At 43.1% G+C, this 13,320-nt stretch overlaps 1 protein-coding gene across 10 annotated transcripts in view; it reads left to right on the top strand.

Moving 5' to 3' along the window:
- PDE4DIP (phosphodiesterase 4D interacting protein) overlaps positions 1 to 13,320 on the top strand; it is a 205,742-nt gene that overhangs the window by 48,738 nt on the left and 143,684 nt on the right. For all 10 annotated transcript variants that reach the window (XM_078072541.1, XM_078072540.1, XM_078072545.1 and 7 more), the window contains exons 2-3: positions 3,439 to 3,494; positions 6,476 to 6,627. In XM_078072541.1, coding sequence (XP_077928667.1) covers positions 3,439 to 3,494; positions 6,476 to 6,627 — 208 coding nt within the window. The remainder of the gene's footprint in view (positions 1 to 3,438; positions 3,495 to 6,475; positions 6,628 to 13,320) is intronic.

Below are 13,320 nucleotides of genomic sequence, written 5' to 3'. Positions count from 1 at the left end.
ATGTCCATTAACTCAGTACCCATCCAAAGTGACCTCTCTATCCTTCCACTTATTGATTCACAATGGGCAGACAGCTAGCTCAGAGTGGGTGTGGGTGGGCTGGAGAAGATGAAGTATCTCATGGGGCCTGTATGCTCTGCGTGGTTGTAACCTACTCCTGATCTATAATGTGGAATCTTCAGAGCAAAGAGGATTGATTGAGATCATGTCTGGAAAGTTCCCCAGATCCTTGGAAATTGTTAAAATGAGTTTTATAGTTAAGCGTCTATTGGAATAGAATTGCATAATTACTGCAAGGGACCTTAGAAAAATCTGTGTATTTCTTTTACAAATATTTGAGGAAACTGAAGCGCAAGAGGTAAAAGTGACTTATGAACCAATTTTAGTAGTTTATCATCATAGATTAGTGAATTGCGTGCTGAAGCAATCAGGTTACTCAAGACTGTAAGTTTTTTTCCTTTTATTTGAGTGTGGTTGACACACAATGTTACATTAGTTTCAGGTATATAACAGTGATGCTGCAAGTTTAGGTATTGTCATCATTCTATGTTCATCACAAGTGTAGCTACTCTCTGTCACCATATATCGCTATTATAATATCATTGACTATATTCCCTGTGCTGTACCTTTTCTCCTCCTGACTTATTGATTCTATAGCTGGAAGCCTGTGTCTGCCACTCCTTTTCACCCATTTTTCCCAACCCCTCCCCCCTGGCAACCATCAGTTTTTTCTCTGTATTTATAGGTCTGATTCTGCATTTTGTTTCTCTATTCATTTGGGGTTTTTTTTTTTAATTGCACATATGAGTGAAATCATATGGTATTTGTCTTTCTCAGTCAGTCTTATTTCACTTAACAGAATATCCTCTGGGTCCATCCCTGTTGTCTCAAATGGCATGACCTCATCCTTTTATGGCTGCATAATATTCCATTGTGTATATATACCACATATTCCTTATCCATTCTCAAAACTATGCATTAAAGCAGAAATGAAATTCTGTCTGCACTTGATCTATACCACGGTGACAGTCTCAGAGACCTACACGGAGCCAGGCGGGTATCATAAGTGAGTGTGCGAGTTAGGACTACAAAGATAGGGAGGATAAGGACTGTGACAAACTGGAGATCATGTGTTTGTTCTGTTGAAAAGCAGCAGGTTATCCCCCTAGGTGGGAAGGCAGGCCCAGTGTTGCTAGACCCATTCATTTTCTAAGAGAAGTTAGAAGTAGGTCATCCTTGTGCCGACCAAATGAAAACATGTTGGCTAGGCTGAATTTGGCCTAGGGAGTGACCATGTTGCTGATGGCAGATGCACAGTTACCTACCTAAGTCTGCAGGCTGAGTAAAAGAGAATCCATTCAGTGGCTGAATAGCAGCAGCTAAGTGTAAGTTTTCTCCCCACAAATCTTTCAACACATTGCTCTGGCTGTTGGCTTCAACATCCTTCCCCTACTTTAGCTCAACAGAGGGGGATTCGTAAGCGCTACCATCATCTCTTTAATTGTTCTACTCTCAGGGAACATTTTTAATGGGAAGTAGAGAAGCGAAAGAGGCAGATGACCTGGAAGAACCACAAGCTGTTGATCTGCTTTCGAATAATAAAAACCACCAGGTGGTGTGTGTAGTCCAATGTGCCTTGCCTGGTAGTTTGATGTCCATCTGGAACTTAACAAAGTGAAGATTCATGCCAGCATCCAGCCCTGAGGCCCAGAAGGAAGAACAACAATTTCTAAACAAATGCAAGTCTCTCTTCCGCCTCCCTGTGAATGTGTTCTGGCTTTTAAAAAGAGAAGCCCTCTAAATCTCTGGCACAGAATTCTTTTTGGAACGACTAACTGGGTGTACCCAAGAGTTTAAGGAATAAACTTAAATGTTGAAAGCATCTCTCTGTAGGATTATTGCATTCGGCTCTCTGTTTCTGCCTTCCCCACCCAGTCCGTTGTCAAAACAGTAGCCAGCCCTTTTAAAACATTCATCACTCAGTTCAGCTCTCCTTTTGACTCACAGGATTCTAGTGGCTAAATTCTTCTCAATGGCCTGAAAGGCCTTATACGCTCTGACCCCTGCAGCCTTCCCATTACTTCTCCTACTACTTCCTCACTGTGTGCTCACTCTCTCTCCCAGCCATACTGGCCTCCTTTCTGCTCCCAAACACTCTGGCATGCTCCCTCCTGTGAGCCTTTGTATTTGATATTCTCTGCTTAGAAGACTCTTTCCCCAAATACCCCCATGACTATCCTATTGCTTCTCAGAGAAACATTGCCTACTGAAAATTGCAATCCCTTCCTCTCCCTGTACCTCCAGCGCTCCCTCTCCCCATTCCCTGCTTCAATGTTTTATAGTACTTGTCCCCAATTACTGTACACAGTTTACTTATTTGTTTCCCCTTTTTGTAAGTTCCACAAGTGCAGGCATTTCCGTCTGTTTTATTCACTGTTATATTCATGGTGCTTAAAACAGTGCCTAAAAACATAGTAGGTGCTTAACAAGTATTTGTTGAATACGTTTTGAAAAAAATTTTCCCTTCTTTGCTACGGATGGTGACTTTCACTGTGCTAGACAAACACACCTCTTGCTACCGAACCGTGGTATTTTTAACATTACCATTAACAGACTTTATCTTGTTTCCAATTTTTCTTTTTTTTTTTTTTTAAAGATTTTATTTATTTATTTGAGAGAGAATGAGATAGAGAGAGAGAGCATGAGAGGGGGGAGAGTCAGAGGGAGAAACAGACTTCCTGCTGAGCAGGGAGCCCGATCCGGGACTCCAGGATCATGACCTGAGCCAAAGGCAGTCGCTTAACCAACTGAGCCACCCAGGCGCCCCTGGTTTCCAAGTTTCCAAGTTTTCTGAGTCAGCTCTACTTCCTACACATATCTTGAGCTTTTTTGCTTATCTCCATCTCCACTGTATTTTATCTTAGTTAAAACCATCACAACTTCTTGCTTTTCCCATCCATTTCTATTCCCTCCACACTGGCCCACTCAGCAGCCAGAATCATCTATTTAAAATCTAAATCTGGTCATTTACCATTCACTCCCTCATTTAAAATCCTTCCATGGTTTCCCACTGCCCTTCACGTAAAACTCCTTACCCCATCACACAAGGTCCTACACGGTTGGGTGGCAACACTGGTTTTCTCTGTTCTTCTAACACATTGACTTCCTCCCCGACTTGGGGTCTTTGCTGTTCCCTCATGATGGAATTGTTTGTTCAGTGGCTATCTTTACAGGTACTTACTGAGGATGGGAACCCTTCCTGTGGCATTTGTCTTTGTATCTCCAACACTTAACACTGCCCTTGATATATAGTAGGAGCTTAATGAATACTTGTGGAGAAATAAAAGAAAACAGAACATAGGTGTCTTACTGCCCCACGGATGGGGGGACCATGTGGGGAGGCATCTCGTTAATTAACAATATGTTTTCTTTCCACAGAGATTATTTTGCAGAGGATGAAGGGGAGATGGTACCTAGAACAAGTCATGCGGCAGGTAAGGAGGCCGTGGGCCTTACCTTGATAAATTCTTGAGTGCTTGCTGATCATAATTCCCATAAATTATGGCCCCTTTAAAGTCATCATGGCAATATTCTCTGAATTTCCAGACTTGCACCTACCACTGTAGCATATAATTTCCCACCCTCCCAGCACAGTGCAGTAAATCATAATTGAAATACTTATGTGAACTCTTCATGCTTTTAACGATTCTGTAATTGCAAGGTTTAAGGCACTTGTAAAAAGATTAAGATAGATTCTGCCACTCAAACGAAATCTCTACTCATATACCATTAAAATGGGTACAATAGTAGTGTCAGCCTCATAAGTGAGATTAAGTGAGAGAAGCTCTTAGTACAGAGTTTATCGAGGAATAAGCACCCGGTAAATATTATTATTATAATGTATTCATAATAATATCATATCATTACTGAACTAACATTAGCCAGGGAGCTACCTGAATTATGAAACCAAAGTGAAGATAGTTCTCTTTTGGGGAGCATTTTTCATAAAAACTTTTAATCACATAAGGGTTCTACTTACTTTGCTAAGTGATTTGCCTTTTTCATACCAGCCTTGAAGCACAGATGGTTCATATGCACAACATGGAAAAAGGTTTTAATTTGAATGTGTTGAGGATTTCAGAGTCACTTAAAATTAGCATTTGTAACTGTGTATGCTAAGTCTACAAATTCCAAGGGTCTGCCATACTTATTTTGAACATCAAGATCCTCCATTTTGAGGTAAAGATCAAAGGGCTAGGGCAAAAATGGAAGGGTAGGGATGATACCTACTACAGGCAAGATATTAGGTTGAGTACTTTCATTTTTTATTTCCTTTAATTCACACAGAAGCTCTGTGAGGTAAGTATTGCTATTCCCATTTTTACCGAGGCAATGAGGCTCAGCCAAATTAAGAGATTTGCCTTGGGGGCGCCTGGGTGGCTCAGTCGGTTAAGCCTCTGCCTTCAGCTCAGGTCATGATCCTGGGGTCCTGGGATGGAGCCCCCCCATCCCCTGCTCAGCGGGGAGCCTGCTTCTTTCTCCCTCTCCTCCCTACTGTGCTCTCTCACTATCGCTGTCTCTCTGTCTCTCTCTCAAATAAAGAAATAAAATCTTTAAAAAAAAAAGAGATTTGCCTATTTTCCCACAATTTGCAAGTGGTCAGGATTCATATCCAAGCTTCAAAGGCTCGTTTCCTTCTATCACATCCCACTAATCTAACTATAATGTATTGTTCTGTTTCATCAAATCGCCTTCCGTTCAATAGCCTATTTAATTTTGCCTAAATGTGGGAGAAATAATTCTTTCCAATTTCTGTTTAGTAAAGCATTTGCATTTACTTAGAAGTAATCAGAATATCAACAGAACAGGTGCAACATTACTATAATTATTATTAATTTGCAATCACAGAGTGGTATACAATTAACAGAACAACAATTATTTTGTACAAGCTGAATGAAAGACAACTGAATATGGAAAAAATACCACCTCTATCCATAACTAATTTGTGCTGTGCACCAATAAAACTTGCTTTAAATTTCTGTTCTAATTTAAACCCCTATCTTCTACCAGGCAAGGTTTGTGGCTTTTGAAAATATACTATTAAGGACAGGGCTATCAAAAGACACGCCTGATACTGTGTTAATTTTACACAAGTGAAGACACTGTACAGTGTGCAGTTTAAAAACAAATCATACGGCCTTACATTTCAATGTTTTTTTCTTTAAAACCAGTGGTGTAATGAGGAGTTAAATACTTTTAGACAAGAAAAATAAAAGCTACATTGGAATCATCCTATTTCTCATGACTATTTTCTTCTTCATCATATTTTATCTTCTGCATTTTCCCCCTTACCATCATCTTCCTGATCCTTTTTGTCTTCCTCCTCTTTTTCTTTCTTTTCTTAGCAGAGACAAAAGTCTGAGTTGATTGCAGTATCTGGAGACTTCTTCTTGTGCTCATTCTGGCAAGTTTGCAGAAAGAAAAGGAAGGAGGGAGGGAGGGATATTTGCTCCCATCCCATGGCTTGCCTTTTCATTATTAATGGTTTCCTTTGTGAGCCGAAGCTTTTTAGTTTGATGTAGCCCCACTTGTTTATTTTTGCTCTTGGTGCCTTTGCTTTTGGTGCCCATGCATATATGGTCAATTGATTTTTGACAAAGGAGACCAGAATGTACAAGGAAGGAAGGAAAGAGAAAAGAAAAAAAAAAAGGAAGGGATGGAAAAAGCATAGGATGACATTTTGCCCCTTAGCTCCTTTGTTCATAAGTGTATGTCGAGTTAATTTTTCCTCAGTGAGGCACAGAGTGACCCAGAGCCCCTTTTGCTCTTACTTATACTGATGCTGTCTATGGAGCTCAGTGGATTGTAATGGCTGTCATTCTTTCAGACTTAAAAAAAAAATGCTCAGTAATAAAGGGTCCTTGATTCCTTCTGTCAACCAAGAAAAGATGTATTTTTCTACGTCTTCTACCTGTCTCTACAACCCTAAGCCCACCTTAGTCTGATGTCTCCAAAGGCTAGAGAAAGAGACTCCACTTCTTGATGAAGTAGCAGGAGCATCATATCACAAAGGGGCACAGACATAAACCAGTGCGTTTCACTGGGGACCACTGTTTTTTTTTTAAAGATTTTATTTATTTGACAGAGAGAGAGAGTGCGCACAAGCAGGGGGAGCGGCAGGCAGAGGGAGAAGCAGGCTCCCTCAGCAGGGAGCCTGATGTGGGGCTCCATCCCAGGGCCCTGGGATCATGACCTGAGCCGAAGGCAGATGCTTAACCACCTGAGCCACCCAGGCACCCCACTGGCGACCATTATTAATATGATCAACCACAGGCTACTTTATGTGAACTGTTCCCATGTGGCCCAGAATTGGTTTGTATTTTGTGGAAACCAAATTCTGCTGGAATGTGCCAGTTAGAATGATCATAGTGCTACTGTTATATAAAATGTTTTTGTCGTTCTGTTTCACTGGCAGCTTTTCTTAGTGACACTAAAGATCGAGGCCCTCCAGTGCAATCACAGATCTGGAGAAGTGGTGAAAAGACCCTCTTTGGACAGACGCCTTCCTTGAGAGCATTTGAAAAACCCCCTCAGGTGCAGACCCAGGCTCTTCGAGACTTTGAGAAGGTACGTCATGTGGATGGAAAATCGTGTTATCCTGATTAGAAGGAGCACCAAGGGATAGTGATGTCTCAGAAATATATGACTCATGGCTTAGTGTGTGGGCATTCTTACCATAATGATGTCTCTTTTTTTTTTTTTTTTTTTAAAGATTTTATTTATTTGACACAGAGAGAGAGACAGCTAGAGAGGGAATACAAGCAGGGGGAGCAGGAGAGGGAGAAGCAGGCTCCTGGCTAAGCAGGGGGCCCGATGCGGGGCTCGATCCCAGGACCCTGGGACCGTGACCTGAGCCGAAGGCAGACGCTTAACCGCTGAGCCACCCAGGTGCCCCAATGATGTCTCTTTTAAGAGTATATTAAGAGTATATGTGTCCCAATAAATGTATGCGCTGAGCACTCTGGTTCATGGACAATTGCCTGTACCAATGATTCTGTCTTTCCATTTTTACCCCTGGTTTACTTCTTAAATAAATTAGGAAGTTTTGTTGGTGTTTTTTGGAGAGAGAGAGAGTGGGAGGGGGCCCAGAGGGAGAGAGAGGATCTTAAGCAGGCTCCATGCCCAGTGACCCTGAGATCATGACCTGAGCTGATAACAAGAGTTGGGGGACACCTGGGTGGCTCAGTTGGTTGAGTGTCTGCCTTTGGTTCAAGTCATGATCCCAAGGTCCCAGGATCGAGTCCCACATCAGGCTCCTTGCTCAGCGGGGTGCCTGCTTCTCCCTCTGCCTGCCGGTCCCCCTGCTTGTGTGCGTGCTCTCTCTCTGACAAATAAATAAATAAATAAAATATTAAAAAAAAAAGAGTTGGACTCTTAACCAACTAAGCCACCCAGCTGCCCAAATAAAGAAGTTTAAATGGCACCCTAAAAATCTGTAACTGGACCATAGTGGGCCCAGGAGACCTAGTCCAGTCAGCTGTCTTTATTTTCTCAGTGGCTGGCTTGGACCACTCTAGATATCTGGATACTGTCTGCAGTATAAGGTGGCCTCAGCCACAACCATTTGCTTCTCAAAAAGAATCTGGCATTGTTGCTTCAAACTTCTGATTGAACTCTTGAAGTACTCTGTCTTGATATGTTTATCCTTAGATTTGGCCAAGAGCCAAATTACTGATAATGTAATACAAGTCCCCACCTCCCTGTGCCCTGGATTGATCCCAGGAAGTCTGTACAATAGAACCTGTCTACTGGGATTTTTATGGCCTGGAAAGAGCACCCAGGATTTCTTACATCCCAGTGTGCTAAAAAAAAAAGAAGTAGCTCTTTGGTGCCCCCTGGGGGTTGCCCACAGACTGTGTGGACTGAGGACTGTGTAAATAGGCCCTCAGATAGTGGCTTCCTTTCATTCTTGGATTGATACCTTTGACATAATATAATGAAATTCCACGTTCAAAAAAGGGCGAATAAAGCAGTGTTGACATGGGGTTACCCTGTCTTCCCTCAACTTGTGAATAGAAATGTTTCACGAGGACCTAATGTACATCCTACCAGATAGTCCTGTGGACAAAGAACGTGCTCCATATAAACTGGCTGAGAATTAAACAGCCTACTCTTAGTGTTGCTATTTTTGGGCTTGGGTTTTTTTTTTTTTTTACTCAGAGTTGTCATGGATACTGTTGTGGGGTTTTTTTTTTATTGTTTGTTTGTTTTTAAGACAGAGAGCTTGCAGGAGTATTAAGTGGTTTTGAAGACTAAACCTCCGAACAGCTGTATGGTGCTGGTGGTGGGAAGAGGGGATGCTAACAACCCCTCCTCTTATTTTTACCTTTTGCATCTGCTGCCGTGCAGAACGGGTGAGCAGAGCCGCAATGCTCCTCAACGTGGTGCGGGGTGCTCTCTGAGAGTCTGCAGATGTGTTCCTTTTGGTCCAGAGGTGATTTGTAACAGAGAAGTGAGGGAGTCACCTCCGCTGATGGAACCAGTGGCCAGAGGGGGCGGGGCGGGGGGGGGCTGGGCAGAGGGAAATAAACTGAGCTGGACCCCAAGCAGAGGTCAGCTGACTTGGAAGGCCGCACCTGAGAAGAAGTCCTTCTCTCTGCAGCCTGGTCTAAGATGGCGGCTTGGTCCTCAGTTCTCAGGGCCGGGAACCACTCACAGCAACCAAGAGAGGACACAGAGAAAAAGCCAGCGAGGGATATTTCACGTCTCTCCCCACTGTGTGTCAAGTAATAAATAAATAACAATGAGGCGACCACACACTTCCTTGTCAGAAAGGTGGTTGCCAGGGCTTATAGAAATTGTGTCATAGACTTTATGCACCAAGATCATAAACCCTGACAGGCTGTTGGGTCAGAATGATTTCCTTTTTCTTTTCTTTTCTTTTTTTTTATTTATTTATTTGACAGGGAGAGACACAGCGAGAGAGGGAACACAAGCAGGGGGAGTGGGAGAGGGAGAAGCAGGCTTCCTGCAGAGCAGGGAGCTGGATGTGGGGCTCAATCCCAGGACCCTGGGACCATGACCTGAGCCGAAGGCAGACACTTAACGAGCCACCCAGGCACCCCAAGAATGATTTTCACATACATACTCCTTGCCGTGTGCTTTCTCATGGGTCGCTCCCCCCCCCCCCCCCCCCCCCCCGCATATCTGGGATGAGTGAGACCAGAGCAGCACGCGGATGAGATGAGCCAGCAAACGCCAGGCACTTTCTATGTGCCAGGGGCTACTCCAAGCGTGTGCATGACTATCTCATGTAATGCTCACCACGACCCTGTGAAGAAACAGAACTACCATCCCAATTTATAAGTGAGGAAATAAAGGCACAAAGAGGAGCAAAGGAACTAACCCAATGTCCCCTAATGTGGGCCTAAAAAACTCCTTATTTTTGTGACCTAAAAGAGTGAGTCCTTTCTAGGCTGGGGGGCTCCCCTGGTAAAAGTATGGTGGTGTCGGGACTGGAACCATTAATGCCTCCTACTTAGCTGAATGGAGTGTGGTGCTGTCTTCTCTAAGTATACTGTAAATCTCCTTTATTTCCCAATAGTTTCCATCACATGCTTTTTGCTCCATTAATTCTGAACTGCTTGCAAGTTGAAGCTGTTTCATCCTTCTGAGTTTTTGTTCTGGTGGTCCCCTCTACCTAGAATACCTTTTCTCTCCTATTCCCTACCTGCCAGCCTACTCATCCTTCAAGTTGCAGCTCAAGTACCATTTCCTTTTTTGGGGGGGGAGGTGGGGGGGAAGGGTGCCTTCCCTGATTCTCCAATCTCAAAATATGACCCTGACTATAAGCTCCTCAAGGGCAGAAAATACCTCTTGTTCATGCTTTTCTACTTTCTAGCATTTAGTATAATGCCAGTATGTAGTAAGTGCTCAGTAAATGCTCATCACCTAAACTAAACTTGTTGGATTTAGATTTGGATTTCCCCTGCCCTATTTTCCTCCAGCCAATTCTAGTGAATCTGTGTTTCCCCCAGCCTCCACTCAGTAGTCACTGGATGTATTCACAGTAAATTGCCTAGTTCTAAGGAGGATATTGGTGTATTAATTGATTGGTTAGGATAGGAAACTGAAAAGTCAAGAAAAGTATGCTTGTTTTCAATGATGAGTTTAAAAGAAGACAATTTTTCACCTAAACTGGGATGATAAAATTATAAATGTAAAGTAAAAGACCTTTTCTAATATCTGACTGGACTTATTAAGATCATAATAGTAGCTAATAATAATAAATAATATTTATCCAGTGTTTATTATATACTAGGCACCTTTTTAGATGCTTAACATATTTTATTTTAGCTATTTTTCAGTTCATTTTCCTAACTGATGAGATAGGTATTATTATATCCATTAGGCCTGTGAGGAGACCAAGCTTCAAATAACTTGTGTAAAGCTGTGCAGGCATAAAGTGGCAGCCAGGATGACTCCAGTGATTCTCAACGTTCTTGGGAAATGAAAGGACCATTCAGAGAAGGAGAGGTTACATTGGTGGAATGTTTACAGTTTGGTTTTATAGATAGAATCAAAATGGCAGATCCTACACAAAATCCCTAAGGGGTGGAGGTCTGTGGCTGCAAGTTCTAGAGAGGGCCTCCACTGCCCTCTCCTGTTTACCCATTTTCTAATAATGTCATCTTTAACACGAAAAGGTCAGCAAAACCAGCTGCAGTGTTTGCCTAATGATAGTCTGCAGCCAGCTTTCTCGGGCAGTCCCAACACAACCACAGTGATTCAGCCTGTTGAGGCCCCACCCATGCTGGCAAATTTTTACTTGGATCTTGAAGTCTGTGGGGAGGGAGGGGAGAAAAAAAAAAAAGCCCTAAAAGGGTTTTTTTCTACCTTTATGGAGATCCACATTATCACAGTCTGGGGTTCCTATTCTAGATGAGGTGAATCTGGGCCTCGTCACTGCTGCCTTTAGGTCCAGCCATTCCCAGAGCCTCTCCAGTGTTTCTCTGTCCTTACGGCCTTGGGAAAGGAATGCTCCCGGTGAAGTGCACTCTCATCAAAAAAAAAAAAAAAATAGAAAAGAAAAGAAAAAACGACATCTATGCTCACCAAACCACAGTGCCCCAAGCATACTGGTTTTGTTTTCACTGGCATCTTGAGACATTCAAAAAGTTGTTAGATGAACAAGTAAAGGCAGGGACAATTCTAAACTTTGAGGGATCATAAGCACAGAATATTTTTTTTCCATTATTTATTTATTTATTTGAGAAAGACGGAAAGAGCCCGAGAGTGCCCAAGCCCTTGAACTGGAGGGGGGAGGGGCAGAGGGAAAGGGAGAGAGAGAATCTTAAGCAGCCTCCACGCCCAGCATGGAGCCCCCTGGAGGGCTCCATCTCATGACCCTGAGATCATGACCTGAGCCGAAATCAAGAGTTGGAGGCTTAATCAACTGAGCCACCCAGGTGCCCCTCTTTTTCTTTTTTAAGATTTATTTATTTATTGGACAGAGCACAATCAGAGGGAGTGGCAGACAGAGGGAGAGGGACCCAGGCGCCCTTCCTTTTGTTTTTTAAAGATTTTATTTTTAAGTAATCTCTACACCCAATGTGGGGCTCAAATTCACACTGAGGTCAAGAGACATGTTCTACCGACTGAGCCAGCCAGGTGCCCTGATTCAGCTGAGCAAAAACCTCACTAAGTTAATATACCTTAGTCAGTGGGTGTAAGGAATGCAGAGAAATCTCAAGACTGGAGAAAGACACTCTCTCTGACAAATAAATAAATAATTAAAAAAAGGGGGGGCGGCTTAGTCAGTTAAGCATCTGCCTTTTGCTCAGGTCATGATTCCAGTATCCTTGGATTGGTTCCGTATCAGGCTCCTTGCTCGGTGGGGAGTCTGCTTCTCCCTCTGTCTGCTGCTCCCCCTGCTTGTGCGCACTCTCTCTCTCTCTCTCTCTGACAAATAAATAAATAAATAATTTTAAAGAGTGGGGAAAGACTGAGAGAAGCCAGGATGCAAGGCCTTGCAAATTGTGTAAAAGCTTTTAAATGTTAACGGAGCTCAGTGGGGGAACTGCCAAAAGTTTGTGAACAGGGAGGTGACAGATCAGATTTTCCTTTTAGAAAATTCCCTTTGGCTTCTGCACGGAGTCTGGGTTGGAGGAGGGAAGTCTAAGGCAGAGAGGGCAGTCAGTAGGCTGTGGCAGGATTCTGGGCAACGGCTGGGGGTGCTGACAGTGTAGGAGTGGAAGAGATGGACAGATGAAAGAGAGAAGGAGAGTTCAGAAGCAGAGGTGACAGGGCTACGCTGTTGATTGGATGCAGAGCCAGGAAGGGAGAAGAAGCCCGAAGATGACCTCCCACCAATGCATCTCTCCATTCCTATCTCAGCTAGGCTGCCACTTTTATAAACTTCCAAGTGCCTTGCACTTTTCCCTTTAACAATATGAGTTCTTTGTTCAAGGTCTGTCTTCTCTTTAGAATCTGAGCTCCATGATAGCAGGGACAGGGTTTGTCTCATTCATTACTAGATACAGTGATTAGTGTAGAACCTGGTACAGAGTGGGAAACCTCTTTCTTTTTTGTTGTGTTTTGGATGAATGAATGAGGCCAGGCTTTCTTGCTTGGGCAACTTCTAGGTGATGCCATCCTTTGAGAAAGGGAGAAACTAGAGTACGCAGGTGTAGTACTTCTATGATTATTAAAACAGCAACAAAAGCCAATAAGAACATTTTTATTTTTGGGAAAAAAAAATAAGGAGATCCTTCCTGTTCTTGAAAAATTCTGACTCTAACTGGCAAGACAGTCAAACAGACAATTCCAATAATAAGAGGGGTCCCCAATATGCTGTGGAAGCACTTGGGAGGGGCCCTCACCCAGGCTTTGGGTCAGATAGGCTTTCTTTACTAGGTAATATCCAAGTCAAGTCCCAAGGGCAAGTTGGAGATAGTCAAGTCAGAGCTGAGTGGGAGGTGAAGAACAATGACATTCCAGGCTAATGCTGCCACCCATGAAAAGTCCTGGAGGCAGCAGAGAGCATAGTGAGTTCACAAATAGGCTTTTTGTCATGGCTGGAGCACTAGGGTGTTGATTGAGGTTCAAGTTGGCTGTGTCTCCTCCCACCCACCCCTCCTCATGGTCAAAGCCTTCTTGTTGTAGCCATGATCATTCATGGTATCACTGTGAACTCTTAGCTCTTATGCCTAGAGAAGTCTTACTTGTGCCTTTGAAATCACCTTCTTTCCTAGAGAAGGTTGGAGAAAGGATTATTGAAAAGCTAGAAAAATAATTGAGGCCATAAACTGATATGTCACC

Source organism: Halichoerus grypus, chromosome 5, assembly GCF_964656455.1.
Source record: "Halichoerus grypus chromosome 5, mHalGry1.hap1.1, whole genome shotgun sequence".
In the NCBI taxonomy this organism is placed as follows: Eukaryota; Metazoa; Chordata; class Mammalia; order Carnivora; family Phocidae; genus Halichoerus; species Halichoerus grypus.
The sequence above is the reverse complement of the archived record's forward strand: the minus strand, read 5'-3'. Positions and strand labels throughout refer to the sequence as shown.